General features: G+C 32.7%; 3 protein-coding genes and 1 non-coding gene across 5 annotated transcripts; 1 reads left to right on the forward strand and 3 right to left on the reverse strand.

Moving 5' to 3' along the window:
* Positions 1 to 42: 42 nt before the first annotated feature.
* On the reverse strand, positions 43 to 2,783 carry LOC126870691 (uncharacterized). Its single transcript, XM_050628635.1, has 4 exons — positions 2,573 to 2,783; positions 1,141 to 1,218; positions 989 to 1,067; positions 43 to 529 (listed from the first exon to the last, which is right to left on the reverse strand). The coding sequence occupies exons 1-4, from the start codon at positions 2,576 to 2,578 to the stop codon at positions 285 to 287; spliced, it is 408 nt and encodes a 135-aa protein (XP_050484592.1). The 5' UTR covers positions 2,579 to 2,783; the 3' UTR covers positions 43 to 284.
* Positions 2,784 to 5,277: 2,494 nt separating this feature from the next.
* Positions 5,278 to 5,350, forward strand: Trnak-uuu (transfer RNA lysine (anticodon UUU)). Its single transcript has one exon. It is a non-coding gene; the product is annotated as a tRNA-Lys (tRNA).
* Positions 5,351 to 5,551: 201 nt separating this feature from the next.
* On the reverse strand, positions 5,552 to 7,392 carry LOC126870689 (ribose-5-phosphate isomerase). Its single transcript, XM_050628633.1, has 6 exons — positions 7,182 to 7,392; positions 7,012 to 7,072; positions 6,633 to 6,748; positions 6,430 to 6,563; positions 6,224 to 6,365; positions 5,552 to 6,148 (listed from the first exon to the last, which is right to left on the reverse strand). Exons 1-6 carry the CDS (start codon positions 7,350 to 7,352, stop codon positions 5,960 to 5,962), a joined length of 813 nt encoding a protein of 270 aa, XP_050484590.1. The 5' UTR covers positions 7,353 to 7,392; the 3' UTR covers positions 5,552 to 5,959.
* A 4,557-nt stretch (positions 7,393 to 11,949) lies between these two features.
* LOC126870687 (E3 ubiquitin-protein ligase KCMF1-like) lies at positions 11,950 to 18,296 on the reverse strand. Of its 2 annotated transcripts, none has more exons than XM_050628631.1 (8): positions 18,048 to 18,296; positions 16,411 to 16,578; positions 16,181 to 16,320; positions 15,897 to 16,093; positions 15,238 to 15,412; positions 14,878 to 15,092; positions 14,047 to 14,488; positions 11,950 to 13,944 (listed from the first exon to the last, which is right to left on the reverse strand). In XM_050628631.1, the coding sequence occupies exons 1-8, from the start codon at positions 18,061 to 18,063 to the stop codon at positions 13,762 to 13,764; spliced, it is 1,536 nt and encodes a 511-aa protein (XP_050484588.1). In that variant the 5' UTR covers positions 18,064 to 18,296; the 3' UTR covers positions 11,950 to 13,761. The 2 variants fall into 2 exon arrangements, with proteins under 2 accessions (XP_050484588.1, XP_050484586.1); XM_050628629.1 differs by having other exon boundaries at positions 15,238 to 15,430; positions 18,048 to 18,294.
* Positions 18,297 to 18,320: the final 24 nt, after the last annotated feature.

Raw genomic sequence — 18,320 nt, forward strand, 5'->3', positions numbered from 1 at the left:
TTATACATTATGCATAGTAGTGTACGTAGTAATTCTACTAGATTATAATATTCTGTAATTAACTTTATTCGAGTTTCATTAAACGTACAAGTAATTGTATAAAAGAAAAGTTTATAAAAGTAAAATTTAATTGTCAATGGATTAAACTGTATCTTCTATCGTTTAAATAAATACCATATGCAAATAGAAAGGAACGAGAATGAAGAATGAATAATAAAGTGACATATTTTTTAATATTCTTCTTCGCGAATAATTCGCGTCATTTGTAGATTTAAACGACTGAGTTAATTCAGGGATGTTGATGAAATATCGAACCTCTTATGAAGAGGCATTCTACCGGATAAATAAACCTGTGGGATTCCTGATAATTGATAATCATTTGTATTACGTTGAATTGTATTTCGAGTATTTTGAGTTGCTGCCCTCAGCAATGCCTTGTAAACAGAAATCGGAAGTCGAATGCTGCCATTTGTTTCCATGCCCTGAGATTCTATTGAATTTTCATGAAAATTCCTCTTTCTTCCGCATCCTGGAACCAATCGATTATTTTAGAATGATAAAGGGTTTCATAAAAAAAATGATCTTTGTCAATTTTTTCAATCTTTTAGATAATATGGCATTCTAATAGTCAAAAGCAGGACTCATGACATGGTGGAATTCTAAAAAATGATTATGTTCTAATTTATCGTCGAATGAAAATTAAATGCTTCTATAAAAACATTTACCTGGGTTCGACAACCGCGTGATTTAATTAAACACAGGTATTTTATGATATAATCTTAGATATACTTATATTACGATGAACATTTTGTTAAAAAGAATTGAAACAGAAATTAAAAAACTAGACCTAGACTAGGAATATAAAGAAAGAATACAAGAACATTCTTCCGTTTTTCTTGAAAGAAGATAAACACAAGCACAAGGGTGATTTTTGTTACGAGCCCTTCAATTGTATCTGATTGCGGACTGGAAATTAGGTTTTTCTTACCGGTGAACGCATTGCAGAAAGGTCTCTTCATCTTCAGCGATTCGTCTGTTAAGAAGGCGTCTAACAATTGTTGCTCGATCTAACAGTTGATTTGATCAATTAATTATCGCTATAATTATGAACGTGGTTTGCTTGTTAAGATAATAATTTACCTTATCCTGCGGGTTCTCAGACTGTGTCAGGTTCACTAAGCATACGAATATGAAAATACAGCAAACGTGGTTGATTGCCTAGAGGTAATCGAAAAATGTTAAGTTGCAGGGAATATTGAAAAAAATTTTGAATATTTCCAATAAAATGAAAGTTGTCCTCGTTATTGGTTAAACTGTATAACGTTGTATTCGTTAATGAACCGATTAAAACCCAGAACAAGATCTCAATAATTACTGAGGCTACGCGTAATTTCTAATAATCATATCGATTATATAACTATCGCACGTGAACCTTTCAAACATGTTAACTGTTGTAATCTGCTTATGACTTTAATCAGGTTTGTACTGCGGTTAATTAATGTCAAACGATACTAGCCGGTCGATCGTTCCTTCGAGCAATACGTTCGTCATCCATGCAAATAAAAGCTTTTTAACTTCGCGTATAACGTAATATGCCGACCAAGTGGACTGCAACAGTTCAATAATGTAATTACAAGTAAATTACAAGTTTCATTATATTTTAATAATCGCTTCTAGGTTAATGCTCCTCGTTACTTTTAATACCTTTTTCAAAGTTTCTCTATTGAAAATCGTAATAGGCAATATCGAATGTAATTACATTTTTGATCAGGAAGGGAAATTGGAAAATAGTAACGCGACCTCTTTAGAGGCTGTCAACTAGTAACTAGAAATTTATATTATAAGGCGTCAGGAAATTAACGTGTACGTAATTCATAATGGTTAAGACATAATAGTAAATCATAACACGTAAGAGAATATTGTTCAAGGTATGCATAGAATATAATACACGTAAAAGTCTTGTTACGTACAGTGGATTTTATCAATGTAGGTGTATATAGTGATACAGTTAAAAATTATTCTACGCAACACTATATTTTAATAAAAAAGTATTTTTTCCGAATTTGAAGATTCAAATGGCTGAATGACAAAAATATGTTACAAGATTTATTGTTCGGAATTTTGAGTGACCGTCCGTTTATGGCACGGACAGGCCCATTCCCTTCTTTAGGAAATTCCAAATTACATGTCCTCCCCGAGCTGTAAATCTAATGACTACGAAGTCAGGTAAAAATCCCCGGGAAAAACCAACCGGAAGGGCAGAATGGGCAGACGAAACTCAACGACTAGTAGGGAGAATCAGCAACGTAGGAGGAAAGTTCATCATCAGATATCGTAACCGTAAAGATATCGTGCCGGTAAAATACTTCACTCCCAACAAGATCCTACCACCGCCATGTTCATAACATCACACGTTACTTTTATACAAGTGCAAATACAGTTTTAGATTAATCTAACACTCGATCTATTTAACTTTCTCCACCTTGAGCGTTAAGTCATTCGAGGTACGCGATATCGACCGATCGGTTTGACCTGACCGGTTGGTCTTTAGTCGAGAATTCGCAACAGTTACCTTCATGTCGAATCTTTATAGCTTGAAGATCGGCAATACAAAGGATTATCCTTAGAGGCGCACGAAGAAACACTGTCTTGGTTGAACTTTCTTCCTTTGGTTCGGCTACGTCTTTTGATAAAAGGATAAAAGGTTACTCGCGGAAAGAGTCAAGTCTGCGTATGAGGGATGAAGTCGCGCCTCAGCTCTTCAAATACCACCCCCTCCTTTAGTAGCATTCGAGGGCGTAAATACATGCGCCAGAGGAACGCATGACCGTTCATAATGGCTCATGGAACGGTACATTTAACGTTCTTTACACAGAATGTGGTTAGTCTTACGTATATTTCGCAGTCTGAATGGTGCAAGAAACACAGAAATTATGCATTTGTTCGTGTCTTATTCGTATCATGCACTTCGTTTGTTGTAACTACCGATGCGTTAAAAATTAAAGTTTGCTTACATAATACACAATATAATGTACTCAAAAACTATATACACCGTGGTACACCAAAGTATTCAAATACTCAGCGTAGAAAATTTTTATCAAACATATGAGTTATACGAAACATTTCGAAATTTCTACAAGTGCTCAAATACATTCACAAGACACTGTATATACGATACATATATAATACACAATAGCTATGCTGTTAAATGTGCAATATGTTAAAACAGAAACTTCTTAGATATATCAAAACAATTCAAAAGTTATATTAATAATTTCATTCATATATTTTGCAAAACATAATGAAGTTCTAAGGAGCGAGTAAAGAAACAGCAGATTTTTTCTATATAATTTTAATCTTAAGTAATATTTTTCCGGAAAGAGTATCATCAAATGTAAGTTCTCAGCCGTGGAAGGTTTTAAATGATTCTGTACCCCCTGCGACGTTATCCCACTTATGTCCATCGATAGAAGTAGCAAACTATATTTGATAAATATGCAAAGGCTGACAACAAAAGATCGAAACATAGTAGAACGATCAAGGCAAGAAGCAGCTTATGGAAGACTGATCGACAAGAAATTCCGTGTAAATCAAAGGAAAGCAGCCGGGGCTAAGTACTAACAACGTTCGCGCATCAGTACCCGCTGAGTTACATTAAAGTTGTCCAACCCTTGGCAACTGCCCCTTGTCCGCCTCCGTCCATTCAAATTTTTAACATCCTTTTTTTTTCATTGTTTAATCTGTTGTATATCGAACATAAATTAATACTGAATGTCAGGAGATGTAAGGATTAAGAACATAATATTTCGTTTTGTAAAATAGTATTCTTGGAATCAAAACACTTTTAAGAAATGAAATATGTGACATAAAATACACGCGCTGTGCTAGTGAATTCTTAATTTTCTCTCTGATTTGAATATATTTTATTATGACATGCAAAAGTATCTATAAATAAAATCTGATGTTAAATTTGTACAGTTTTTACGTTCTTGATACTTGGTCCTTTCTAAACTATCATGTATGTTAGCCTTGTTGTCCTCTCTTTATCTTTTTTCAACATTTTAATAATGTGTCAAATATATGTTGATCATAATCGTCTTAATATTGTAAATCACGACGGGTTCGCAGCTTATGAATAAGAGATGCGTACAGAACTATATTACTCTTGATATATGACTCTCTTCGTGTATAAAACGAGTGAATATTACTTGTGTGCGCGTTATATTCTCTTCGTTAAAAATGTCTATATGAAAATAAATCTATCAATATTCAATAAAAATAAATAAATGTTAATAAAAAGGAATTATTAAAGCTATGCAAGATATTCTTTATTAAAATACAATAAAATAAGTGAAATAATTTTCTTATATATGTCGGAGAAGAGTCAGGAACAGGGTTGTGGGCGTTTGATAGACCTCCCTTGGAGTTGGCCATCGTTGTGTTATAACGAAAATACGGCCTGATACTACGAGTATGAACACTACCGATTCGACAATCAACAGCGGCGATTAGGCACTTGCGACACTAGTGATAGTGGTCTTAGGTTCCATAACGAATCCACGGTCAATAGGAGGATAGCTATATTTGCTCTAACTCAAACGTGTACTACTCACTCATCGTAAGGCGCTACTCCCTTCGTCGATGAGATCTCAAGAAAGAATGAATTTTCGTCCCAATGACGCTACCGAGGCCAAACTATGATGGGGTGTCTAAGTACACAAGATCCTCGGATCGACGTCGCTGTCGATTGGTCGATTTGGGACAAAAGCTGCCTGTCCGTTTGCACAAATCTTAATTGCCGAAAAACCCAGGTTTTATAGCGGGTCCTCGGTCTAACTTTACTTATGCTGTGTACGTGCCTCAACATCAGGTATTCATTGTCCGAAGGAACCGTTGGCATGTTTTATTGTCAGGTAACTCTATGGGTATTTCCTTTAATGAGGGTCATAACTTCGCACCTTTGTTAGACGGAGCGTTCGTCCCGTTGACCGCGGCTACGTTCGGCGACTGATGGTCGCCTTGAGCCCAAGTTTATTACCACAAATCGCAAACAAGTACAATTGAGCAGAATGACGGCAAATTGTTTAATTACAACTGTAAACTTTAGTTACGATTTTACGGATTTTCCCGAAGTTCCAGGGGAAGGCTCCGGTATCCTTTCATCTCCGACATATATATGATATATTATTTAAATAATGGGAATAATTAATTAAATATATGAATGATTTTTAATATAGATACAATGCTTAAAATATTATAAAGACGCAATTCACAGATGCCTGGATAGCTCAGTCGGTAGAGCATCAGACTTTTAATCTGAGGGTCCAGGGTTCGAGTCCCTGTTCGGGCGTTATAGCTTTTTGCAATTTTTTATTTTATCTATAATGATACCATATAGCGATACCAATGATACATAAAATATTTCAGCGGTTTGTTGAAACACTTCGAAAACAAAAGAATAAATATATATTGCACTTTAACACAACAATTGTTTCTGAAATTTTAATGTGGGAATATGCAGTAGCTTTCAGGGCAGAAACGAAACACCATATAGTATAAAAATTTCCATTTTTATATCTCTTTAACTTTTCATTTTACATAAGATGACTGTACACAAATAATGTGTAAGATAATTTCAATATCATTTACAGAACACATAGAATAAAAATCATCACAAAAACAGAAAACTCGATATTATCCCAAGTGTTCTGTTTTTTGATAAATTACAATATAAATAGATAAAAGTTCAGTCTGTAGAACACAATCTCTTTTAAGATTCACTTATAAAGAGAGTAACGTAAAAATACATGAATGTAATGGAAATGCGAGTCATGAATGAGTATGATAATGCATTATCACTCTAGGAAAAAACCTCCAAACCCTTTCGTCAAAATTTAAATTAAGTCTTAGTCAATAGTACTAATATCATGAAAAATATACCTAACATTTAAACTACATTTCAAAACTGTTCTTTAACACTACCATCAGGCATTCCAAAGAACACTTTTTCCGCCATTTTTATAAAAAGTCCTGTTTCCACAACTCCAGGCATCATCGAGATATCTATGTTAATTTTATTCCAATTACTCAAATGTTGTGGGAAATGCCAATCGAGAATGAAATTACCATTGTCTGTTATAACTGGACCCTAAAAAAAGATAAATAACGTAATTCATGTAATATTCATAAACATAGAAAATAATTTATTAGGAAAAATATTTACAGCTTTAGCCAAAGCCATCCTAACTTTTACAAATCCTCCATAATTATCTTCTATTCTTTTTTGAATGACAGTGTATGCCATTGGAACTACTTCAATAGGAATACCTTTCTTATAGTTTTCACCAAGTTTTTGAGAATTTTTCCTAAAATCATTAAGTATTATAAGTAAAAATACACATATTTTGTCTACAAAAATACAACACTTACGTATAATCAGCTATTATAACAAATTGACTAGCACAGGATGCAACGATCTTTTCTTGAAGTAAACAACCTCCTCCACCTTTGATGATATTCATATCAGAGTCAACTTCATCTGCTCCGTCAATTGCACAATCCAACTGTTAATATTCGAGCAATAATATAGAAAATATTTTTGTAAATAATATAGATAAAAAATTGTTCATTACTTGAGGATAACTCTCCAAATCACCTAGGCGAAGGTGGTTATTCAATATTAACTGACGAGCTTGGAACGAAGTTGGAACACAAACGACATTAAGATTCTCTTCCTTTACACGTTCAACTGAAAAACACAGTTTTCTCCATCATTCACATATATATTCAAGATTACAATATTTAATTATTTAGCTTGATAAAATTTCCTGTCTGTGAATTAAAATATTCTTGTTACAATTACATTTGAATCAAGTACAATCTTATCTCCTGATGGGGTCAAAGGTGCACTATGACGATTTTATAACAAAATTAATTAGATATAGACTGTAGCAATAGTACAGGAAATTTGGTTATGAACGATTATAATTAAGTAAAAAATACTGTTCTTACCAATCCTGTGAACAGCATATATTATAGTAGATCCACTACCAATTCCAATAACGCTATTATTCTGCAAAATAATTGTGCGCAAAATTCAAACGATGAAACACCAGTGAGTTATTTAAATTAGTATTTATTTATTTATTTATTTAATTCAATTTATTTAAAATAGAAATTACCTTCACATATTCATCAACTGCTTTGTAAGCAGCAATTTTCTTAGCACTCTCCAACGGTCCCATTTTTGGCAAGATTCTTGAAAAACTGAAAATATTTGCTAACGAGCAAAGCTGTAAACCTTCGTTAAGTACTATGCGTGCATACTGTGTATTACTGAATAAATTGTGCATTTCAAAATGGTTCTACACTATCGTTACAATCGTTAGGTCAGCGAATCACAAAAGTGCACTTGTACGCAGGTCCGGCGCAAAATTCAAATGATTCAAAATTCAAAATTCAAAATTCAAAATTCCAACAATCGGGAATGTAAAAATTATAATTTTTCGTTATATAGAATAAACATAAACGATGCAATTTAATCGAATTTCCATTATATTTAGCATCAGAGGCGAATAACACAAAATACAACCAAACACAATTTACATTTCAATAATTATTATGTATAAGATTTCACTTTAATTCTCTATTATTACTTCAATAGTAATATTCGTCAACACATTCCACTTCAACATGTCACGCACAATATTTCTGTTTTATCATCGTAATTTCTTTCGTTCGTGCTCTCGTTCTTTCTCTCTTTTCTTTCTCACTTTCGTTCATTACGTCCGTACATTTTTATGTGTATCGGTCGATTTCTTTATCTTTTTTTAAAAATCAGGTAAAAATCCGCGAACAATCTCTCGCGCTGTAATTTTATTATGTATGTATTCGAGCAGGCTTAGGAAAAGATCGTTTAGCAAAAATTCAAGTACGTTGATACACGATGCCTTTAGTAGCAACTTTGTCGAAAATAAGAGAATCAAAAGCTCTAGATTTCCTCGACAAAATAGCTGCTGCTTGACTGCATGTACCGACGAGCAAGGCCGAATTAAGGTAATCTTGTGAAATGCACAACGACTGTGTGATACCTAATACTATACCGATCGCAAAGAAATCAGCCTTGCATGATACAACTAGGACATCTACCACAATCTTGTCCTTCCAAGATTTACACACGAAAGTCTGTTTCTTTTTTCGCAACGAAGAGTGAACATTATTTCGAAGCTTACATACATAAAGCCGCTGAATGCTTATTATGATTTATTTTTTAATTTCTTTAGCTCAGGCAGTGGATCACGGTTAATGCGGCCGTGCCAATAAGTTCATAACTCCAGTAAGTTTGCAATAATACTAATTGCAACGCAGGTCAGTGTCTGTGTGTTCGAAGATGTACTTTCTATTTCTCTCTTTCTTCTTCTATTTCGCTTCAGCCTGGCTGTGGGTGTCTATTTCTAAAACGATAAAATCGGCGTCTATTTTTTCTTCAACCGAGAAATTCGTAAAGTGAAAATTACATTCAAGGAAATAAAAAAAGAAAAATAAAGAAAGGAAGAAAAAGTTAAAACGTATTTTCTCCTTCTGTTCTTCATGTACAGGCACACACATACACGCGTATGTATACATACAGCTTTTTCTCTCGTTCATTCTTATACTGTTTCTGTTTGCCCGACGAACTAGAAAGGACTTTGTGTGGGAGGCTTCATGACATCAACTTTCTGTTTTGATTCTACCCTCCTATCCCGTACACCACCCTCGATCACGTAAAACAAAATAATGCAGAAAGAAAAATTGTTTAGATCTTTAGATGGGCCACAGAAGCCGCTACATTGTGTTTTAACCCACTTTTCTTTCTAGTATTACATACATATATATGCGCTTTGCTAACTCCTACAAATTTTTTTCTATCGTGCTCTCCTCCGTACACCACTCACTTCTTCCTTTGGCTAGGATTACAATCAAAACTCGTCAGAGTTTCGTGAAAAATATGTACCGATTAATCTTACGATATCGTAATATGCTTCGAAGAAAATAATGCGCTCAAATTTCTTTTACTTATCTTTGGATCAAGACGGGAGTCTTGAACACGACATGATTCTTTTTTTCCTTTTTAATCAAATTAGTGATGAATTAAAGATTTTACTCGCACTTACTGATGACGTTAGTCGTATTTGCGTATAGCAGATGAATTGATATTTTTAATATTGAATTAATATTGAAAATATTATTAATATTGAAACTAGTATTTCAAAGTTACCTTGTAACTAGTTCTGGTTTGACTTTATTCAATATTAAAGACATATATATATATCTTTTGTTTCCTTTCTACTCATATCGTATTCTTTTCGCTGACTGATAGTTAATGCGACATTTTTTCAAGGGAACGAAAACTCTAACGTGAGGAAGGCAACGTTGCGACTGTTCTTGATCGTGCATATCCGTATTATATCACAGTACAAAAATACTGTGGAAAATATAGCATAATAAATATTTTTAATAAAAAAGAAAAGAAAGTTCCTTTCTCACGTTTATCATTATTTCTTTTTTTTTTTTGTAATTTTTTTCCTTTTTTTATCAGATAGCTTTTTAGCGATAAAGTACAGTTTTCTGAGAGTGATTTTTAATTGATTCACGCGTCGTTAATAATACAGCATTATTAATCTCAACGACACATCCCCTTCATTAAAATTATCATATTAATAATATATATATATATATACACACAGTCAGACTCCTCCTGCGTTATTGGGCCATTATCTACATAGAAGCCCTATTATTATTAGTCGCTAATAATCGATTATAACGATAAGAAACGGTATCGCAATGAGAGCGTAATACGATAAATTATCGAGATTTTTAATTAAATTTAAAACTTTTTTATTTTTCTTCGCTACGATAAGTTGCGTATGTTCGCGTTCCCAATCACTTTTGTCCCCGGCTTACAGCAATTTCTTCGTCTACATAACTTTTTCTTCGCACACGCACGATTGATTACAATTAAAACAATACAGATCTACGCACAAACGCAACTAGTCGCTGTTGTACATGTGCGTAAGTGTATACACACATTTACGTAAATGTATATTTGTGTGTATACACACATGTATATATATATTTATATATAAGCATGTATAATATATATTATTTATTTATATGCATACAGTAGGCAATAATACGTAAAATATAGATAAATATAAATCGAAATTTCAATTCGTTAGAAGGAGAATCTCTTCGTCGAATAGAAAAGGGGAAAATGTCGTACGCGTTTCACAGTTTTTCCATCATATTTCTTTCTTTTTTTGTTTTTTTTTCTTATTTTTGAATTTCAATTCCATCATTCATTTCTGATTTTCATGAAATTCGTTGTAGACAATGGCTACGTTCGGACTGACAAAAGACCTGTTCTAGCGAAGTCTTCTCATCCCCTTTCTTTCTTTTCTTTTTTGTTAATTCGTCGGGCGTAATGGTTTCGATTAAAATTCGAAAATTCACAGAAAATTCCTCTTTCCTGACACTCGAAATAACATACGGATGAAGGACGTGATAAAAACAACCGTTTAATCCACCCAAGAATATTTTTTTTCTGTTCGTTACTCCGTTCACAAGAATAATTCTTTAATCATGTTATTTTGTTTTTCTCCTACAAAGGATATCCGGGAGAATCGTCGATATCTTTACAAAGCATCGAAACTTTCTTTCAAAGACGCCCAATCTCAAAACTTTCTACTATATAGACCGAGATCCTCGAATTACCTAAGTTTTTTTCCTTTTTTCCTATATATGTATGAATGAAGAAAAGGAGAAGTATTTAATTACGTAGGTGTTAATCACATAAAAGAAAAAAGAAAATAGAAGAAACGTGAGAATTACGACGATACTCCGAGGCACCTTTTCGTCCTTATGAATAAATGTATATTATATATATATATCTATATATATAAATAAATAAATATATATATATTTATATATATATTTATATTTATATATAATGTAAAAAGCTGTTTGTTAAGATTATACTGAAATTTCAAAATGAACCATGACAAAAATCCTAACAATAAAAATATAACGATATTGATACAGCGTTCAACTGTTGGAAAAGGCGTTACACTGTCCCTCGAAATCTTTCTTCTGACAAGGAAATGTATAGAAATTATTTTTCCTGCTACATCGTATAGTACATAATGACAATAAATGTAATAAAATAATATTAATAGTAAAATAGAAGTGTAAAAATCCAAAAATTTTATAATCCCGAAGTGACGTGGAAACAAGGGGAACATAAGTTCGCAAGTATCAAGAATAGAAGAAAAAAAAACACCCAGTTGTAATTTTCGACTTTATACGAAGTTATTTTAGTACATAGCAAATCATGTTATTTATTTCTTCCTTTCCTTCCTTTTAATTAATGTAATTGGTTTTTGTATTAAACGTGCTTGTTGGAGTCTTGCTTCGTTCTGAGATTATACGCTTATGAATTCGTGTAAAATTTGAAAAATAACTAGCTTATCAGTCATCGAGATGTGCACATTAATATATGCGAAGTTCATTATTTCTCTCTATCTGCATCTTATAGTTTTTTTTTTTCTTTTCTTTTTTTGGGATATGCACATATTTATTTAGTTTAGATAAGTATACAGCATCACTTTTGTATGAAGTATATCACGTGTAAAGGATTCTTTTGATTAACCACGCATTCCACAAAAGGCTGAACTTTTTCCCTTTCAGGCATTTCGCGTTAAGGCAATTAGTACACTTTTCATTTTCTTTCTTTACATCGTTGCTTCACTACTTTATATATCTTGTTTCCAATTCACACATCACAGTGGAATACGAGAAATTATTAGAAGTGTTCGAAAAATAGGTGCATAAAGCAAATAGTGCATTTAAAAGAAGATATTAAATTACTATCAACACTGAAAGATCCAGGAAAATAAAAAAGAACGAAATGTATGATTTTTTCAACACCTTTGGTTATTTTGTAATGTTATAAGTAATCCGATTTCGACCGAGAATGCCAGAACACGCGAGAACATAAGTCAAAAAAAAAAATGAAATCACGCGCTACATATTTTGTATAACTTTTTACAAGTTTATATGTATATATGTATATGTATAATTTTACTTCATTTTCATCCACATCTTGCAGATACACCCACAAATCAATTAACATAGGATCTGAATGTAATACAAGGGAAAATTAATTACAATATGCAATATACATAAAGTGATTAACAAGGAAGTCTAGGCAAAAATCAAAGAAAATTGAGTAGGAGTTAAAGACAATTGAAAAATAATTATTGCTCGTTTCTACGAGCACCTTCAAATTCTACTCTCAGTAGAACCTTCACAAGTTTCGAATGCATTTGCGTGCGCCATACGCACGTACTTGTTTCCGACGCTTTCTGCATAAAATAAACATTAATTATATCGTAAGCTTCAATTCAACTAATTTCAAAGAAATGGAACACAGAAATTCCCAGTTTTACTTTGACATATCGCGTATAATTTTTACATATATCAAATCAGTAAAGCCTCTGTTATTGAGAAAAAAAACGAACACACATACAAATATTATTTCATTTCACATTGTAAAATGGAGCGATTATAAATTCATAAATGAATGATTAAAAAAAAGAAAAGGGACCACGTGATATTTTTAAAACGTAGTACTAGCGCAATATACGCAAAAATTCAAAACAACAGCGAAAATAAACTTTCCAACAAATATTTTAAATAAATACGATTAATTTTGAAAGAGAAAATGATTCAGATTTCTGTTTGTTTGGCATGTAAAACCCAACTTAATCCCTCCATTTTAAAGTACTGATTCCTGAATAATATATAACATTAAGGGATGGCCCGCCAACTTAATATTTAGAATCAGTGGTTCTGGATTATCTTTCTGAAATGATTCAAACCTCGTATGACTATTTAAAACTTATGTTCATCTAACAAAACGTTAATGCACATGCACTTTGATGATTTCATAAAGCATGTAGATTAAAAATCGTTAGTTGCTCGCTTTAAAATATTTGTCCGATGATTAAGATTTTTCAAATACAAACGGACCAACCCAAGCAGATTTATAAACTTTTCCCCATAAAACATATTTGTAATTCAATGATACACATGACATTAAACTAATTTTAAAAAATATATATATCAAACATACGATGACCAAAAAAATTTAACCAGTTTAAATTAAGCACAACTAAACTGGTGCGTATGACGGGCAGTGCGTCTTGTGAATTGTTAGAGTTTCTACATTTCCAAGATTTTATGTGTTAAATAAAACTGAGTATTTTATCAATCTAACTCTGTTCTAACAAACCCATACAGCCACCAAACATGAAACGCTAAAAGATATAATTATATTGTTATTATTTTTACCTGCCCGTCTCTATCCTCGATCAAGTTATTGTAAATGGATATAATAATATCGATGTAGAACGTGGCAAGACTCGCTGAGGAGTGTGTACGAGGAGTGTATATGACTGCAAGAAGTGAGTTATTTACATTATTTGCATGTGTCGGCGAATCAGCCCTTGCCCTTGTTCCATGTCACGTAACGACAAAAGATGGCGACATTAGAGTTTTGAAAAGTGATAAGATAGGGAGGGTGAGGAGGAGGGCATTTGAATAATTATTAATATATAATATTATAATAATAACAATAATGATGAGGTGTTCTAAACAGTGCTAGGACTAGTGCTAGAGGGTCCTGTGAGGAATCAGGGTGGGTGGGTACGGGGTAAGGAAGGGTTAGTGTGGGGGCGGAGGTTCCGTAGATTGGTTTCTGCCATCTACAGCCCTAACTGGCTTCCTACGTGAAGGACCTGTTACGCCAACTGGACCGACCCCACCTCTAAGGTACGCTGGTGCTGGGGTTACTATCGGTTCTCTGATAGTTCTACTATATGGTAGCGACAGTGATTCCTGCAATACCTGTATAACGAAGTTATAAATACTAAATTATTTTTGTCACGATTCTTTAACATAAAGTTTAAATTTTCGAAATTGCGAACTTAAATCTTCATATACACTTACCAATGACTCAGGCAATACACTGTGCATCAGTGTTTGAACCATAGGTGAATTTTGTATCGCGAGGTTATTAGAATTTGGTGGCAATCCTTGATTCTGAAGACCAGTCCCCACACTCCCAGCAGTAGTAGTTTGAACAGTATGTGACTGTTGCATAGACGTTTGCGTTACATGTTTACTCATTGTTTGTTCCCTTTTCGCTTCTTGAGTTATATTTAATTTCTTTGTAGAAACTGAGGAAGAGTTAGCATTTGGTGTATCAGGACTGCTTGTAGCAGTAGTTGCACTTGATACTGGTGTTTGCGCTACAGATTGTTCCTGTGTTAACTCCGGCAATGTTTGAGAAAGTGTTCCAAGAATAAGTTCGCACGTAAAGAGACTTCTATTTGCACTTTCACGTTCAATATTTTGCAACTGTGAGTCGGAGAGAGAACTGGTAATACATCTATAAACGGAGAAGAGCACACATGTAATATTAATTAAAATAAATATAGCAATTAAGAACATCTATGTATAAACACAAGGTTACTGGTCCTTTGGGAACTAAAAAAAGGCATATGTCCGTTTCATGGAATCATCTTAAAATATAACTTTTGGCATCTTACGCACTGATCATGACATGCAGTTTTGCATGTTTCAGACAAAAGACTGCATGCATGCACGTGTGTATCGAAAATATATTTATAAAAATACTCAAATACTAATAAAATAGTATAAAAATATAGCATAATATTATATGCATAATATGCATAATATAGCATAAAAATTAGTATTTTGACCATATTTTAGATACTTTTAGATGTGTATATTCCAATATTTACACATAACACATACTTTGGCAATAAAAACATATAGTTCTGTGAACTAGTAGATGATACGCCGGACGGGTTCGCCACATTAGTTGTATTATTGTTACTAGTCGTACTATTTACTACCACGCTAGTCATAGTAGTAGAATGACCACTTCCACTAATAATCCCTCCACAACTTGCAGAGCCAAGGACCTGAGTTTGCCTCCTAGGTAATCGCTCCAATTGTTGTCTAGCAGCCTGAAAAGATGTTTCTATTGTATCGTGTATTTTTAATTCAATAACTTTTATATTCGTATTTTAGGAATTCAGCACTTGATTAATTTATTTTTATTATAACTTAATCCTCTTACTAAAATCTTTTTTGTTATTAAATCATACATACTCTAACTTGTTGTCGTTCCAACTGTAGCTGCATTTGCAATTGTTGTAATTGCGATGGTGCTGACGAACTTTGACCAGTTCCTCCACCACTTCTACGAACACCGGATAATTGAGAAAGTAATTCTGTAATTGGATCTATACCTTCTCGACTACTCGGACTCAATCCTCCGGACGAACTGAAATGCATATTGGACCTGAAGGTCCAATGACACGCCAATGAACATTATCTAAGATGAGATGATGATAAACTGAAGCTGAAATCCGGTTTAGCGTTCTTTTTAGGCATTTCAAAAAGAGAATGCATCTTTTATCTTACAATATACTATCATGATTATTGAACTATGTTTCACTAAAAAGATGATGGTAATGACTGATAAATTATAATGTTAATGTTATAGAACAAGCAAAAAATGATACTTAACAAAATACATGCAGTCAAACATCACAGAATTTGTACACTACTGTAATTCATAATCAGTGTCGATAGAATTTTTTAAAAATAGATTAATAAACTAGCACTCAAACACATTTGATATTTACTTTTAGTGGGAGATAATTGTTTCCACATTTTCTTGAATATAATACTTAAAATATTTATAACAAATATTATAATACCTTTTCATAATCATTTAATATAGCGCGTATATCAAATATACATACCTGCGAGGCCGTGGTCCACCAACAACTCTAGATGAATGTGTTATCCGTCTACCAGTATATCTACTTGAAGCTGGTTCGTCTAGAAAAGAGATCAAATCTCTTGGTCCACTACGATGCTCCAAACTTAAATGACCACCAAAATCATCAGTCACATTATTAGGATCTCCCCCTGGGACAGATGCACATACTGGGCAAACCTATAATAAAATTGGAAACCTAGAAATCTCTCTCTAATAAAAAAGGTAATGTATGATAAACACTTATATATATTATACTATACATACAACTTCAAAAGAAGTGTCTGAGTGATCTGCAGCAACATGTTCTTGCAGTGTAGCCTCAGTGAAACCCATTCTTGTACAGTAAGGACAAGTTAAAGATTGCGGCTGTTCTACACTTACTGCCTCTCCACCATAATATAATTCTACAAGATAATAAATCAAAATTAGTTTGTATGATTAGGCTATACTTAAAAGACAATTATTATATACATAGAATTTAATAATTAACTTACCAAACTCAGATCTAGTAAGTATACACTGCATAGGATGATCACTGTGGTGACGCGTAGTACTGGCACCTCCTTCGTAACAGTTGGCACACAAATCATAATCGTAGCATATGAGGCACTTATATCTGCGACCCCGAAAGTTCCCCTTTAAGCAGGCGTCACAACTTACCCCTAAAATAAATAATTACTATATATTTGTACATATAGGGATTAGCATTTTATAGTAATAAAATCAAATTAAATTTACTATTAGTATTAGATACATAGGATATAAGTAAAGGATATTACATGTATGTAAGTAAAGTACATTTACATAAAGAACTTTAATAAAAAGTACTATTGTCTCTACAAAAGATATTTATATATCTTTCATATCTACATATACATACAATAACCTTGAACTAGATCTATTACAGATAGATTATTTAAGTCTGTTTCAAATATATATAGTTTTTGACATAAAAAGTTCAGCTGTATATTCTTATTAAAACAAACAACTACAATTTAATAATTTATTGAATACAACAATAAAGTAACTTCAGCATAACTGTAAATAAGTAAAATAACAAAATAACATTGATACAATGTGCATTATATAGAGACACTACACATGTAATTTTCTTATAATTAAATGCATTTAAAAATTTAGTTTCTTGTTTAATAAAACAATCTTTATAACTATAATAACAGATACACGATGAGTTTTTAATTTCATGTGTTTTCCCAGTTACCTCTTAATTTTTACAAGTTATATACATATATACATATACATATCTTAAAAAGTACAATAATCTAAGTATGATGTCACTTTTATTGTAATAGTATCATAAAAGTTAAGACCTACATATATGTGTATTAATAGTCAGCAATAACATTTTTGAACTTCAACACAATATTTCTAATTTCAATTATGTAACATGCGTAGATGTTAAATAAATAAGAAAGAATATATGTACTAACTTTATTTATGCAAACAATAACTACTCTTTACTCTGCTAATTTCATTATGACACATTAACTTAAAAATCCAATATAATTGCATTTCTGTGATGTTAAAATTATACCATTAGAATGTAATAAACAACGTATTATTTAGAAAATACAAACTTGAGAGTTGAAAAAAGTGAGGAAAAAGACTAATTCAAAGATATCAGATAAGAAAAATATGTTTCAATATGTTTTAGAGATTTAACATTGTAAGAAAGAGAAAGGGATTGTACAAGAAAAGCAATATCAAAGAAACCATTTGGCAGAGCTCATCTTGACAATGGGTCGTTAAATTTCCCCGTGAATTTTATTCATTTTATATAATTAAAATAAGAAAAAATGATGACATGGCAAAAAAGTTGAGCACAATCATCAAAGAGCATTATAAACCCAAAGAAATTGGAGTAAATTTTTTATAAGTGCTGCCATCTGGCCTCTGACATTAGACCCTTTGGTACAGAGCTTACAAGAAATGTCTTAGGAAAAATCTCATACATTCTCGATTTCGTAACCTCGACGATGAGTCTACACAAACTTTTTATGCATATCCCCGAATACCCCATGATTAAAAAATTTTGTCATCAATATAAAACAAATTTAGCATGTGAAGTAAAGGCTGACTTGCTAGACAGAAACAGCGCACACGTACGTACCGTCATGTCGATTCATTTTCCGTTTAAAATCTCATATACGCCGATAGCGCGAAGTCTCGCGATCGAACGGTTTACGAAATACGATTGCTGCTCGCCACTGCGTTAACTCTTCACGTCCCTCAATGCAGCAGATACAATGAGGAAAACATTAATCGTCAAACAAAAAATTTTTCGTTAGAATTTCCAGCGTAAAACCTAACCCAACTAGACTACCGTGACGTCACACTAGACCTACGCTCCCGGAGAACGTTGCGGGCAGGGTCTCCGTCATTG

This window comes from Bombus huntii, chromosome 10 (genome assembly GCF_024542735.1).
Source record: "Bombus huntii isolate Logan2020A chromosome 10, iyBomHunt1.1, whole genome shotgun sequence".
Lineage (NCBI taxonomy): Eukaryota > Metazoa > Arthropoda > Insecta > Hymenoptera > Apidae > Bombus > Bombus huntii.

Coding starts and splice junctions, on each gene's coding strand:
- LOC126870691 (XM_050628635.1), bottom strand. Junction 1,068..1,140: donor CTGAGAACCCGCAGGATAAG/GTAAATTATTAT, acceptor ATCAACTGTTAG/ATCGAGCAACAATTGTTAGA. Junction 530..988: donor TTTCTGCAATGCGTTCACCG/GTAAGAAAAACC, acceptor GATTGGTTCCAG/GATGCGGAAGAAAGAGGAAT.
- LOC126870689 (XM_050628633.1), bottom strand. CDS start 7,352: ATGCACAATTTATTCAGTAATACACAGTATGCACGCATAGTACTTAAC. Junction 7,073..7,181: donor CAGTTGATGAATATGTGAAG/GTAATTTCTATT, acceptor ATTATTTTGCAG/AATAATAGCGTTATTGGAAT. Junction 6,149..6,223: donor GGATGGCTTTGGCTAAAGCT/GTAAATATTTTT, acceptor ATCTTTTTTTAG/GGTCCAGTTATAACAGACAA.
- LOC126870687 (XM_050628629.1), bottom strand. Junction 15,431..15,896: donor GGTGGACCACGGCCTCGCAG/GTATGTATATTT, acceptor TTGGACCTTCAG/GTCCAATATGCATTTCAGTT. Junction 13,945..14,046: donor GTGTATTGCCTGAGTCATTG/GTAAGTGTATAT, acceptor TTCGTTATACAG/GTATTGCAGGAATCACTGTC.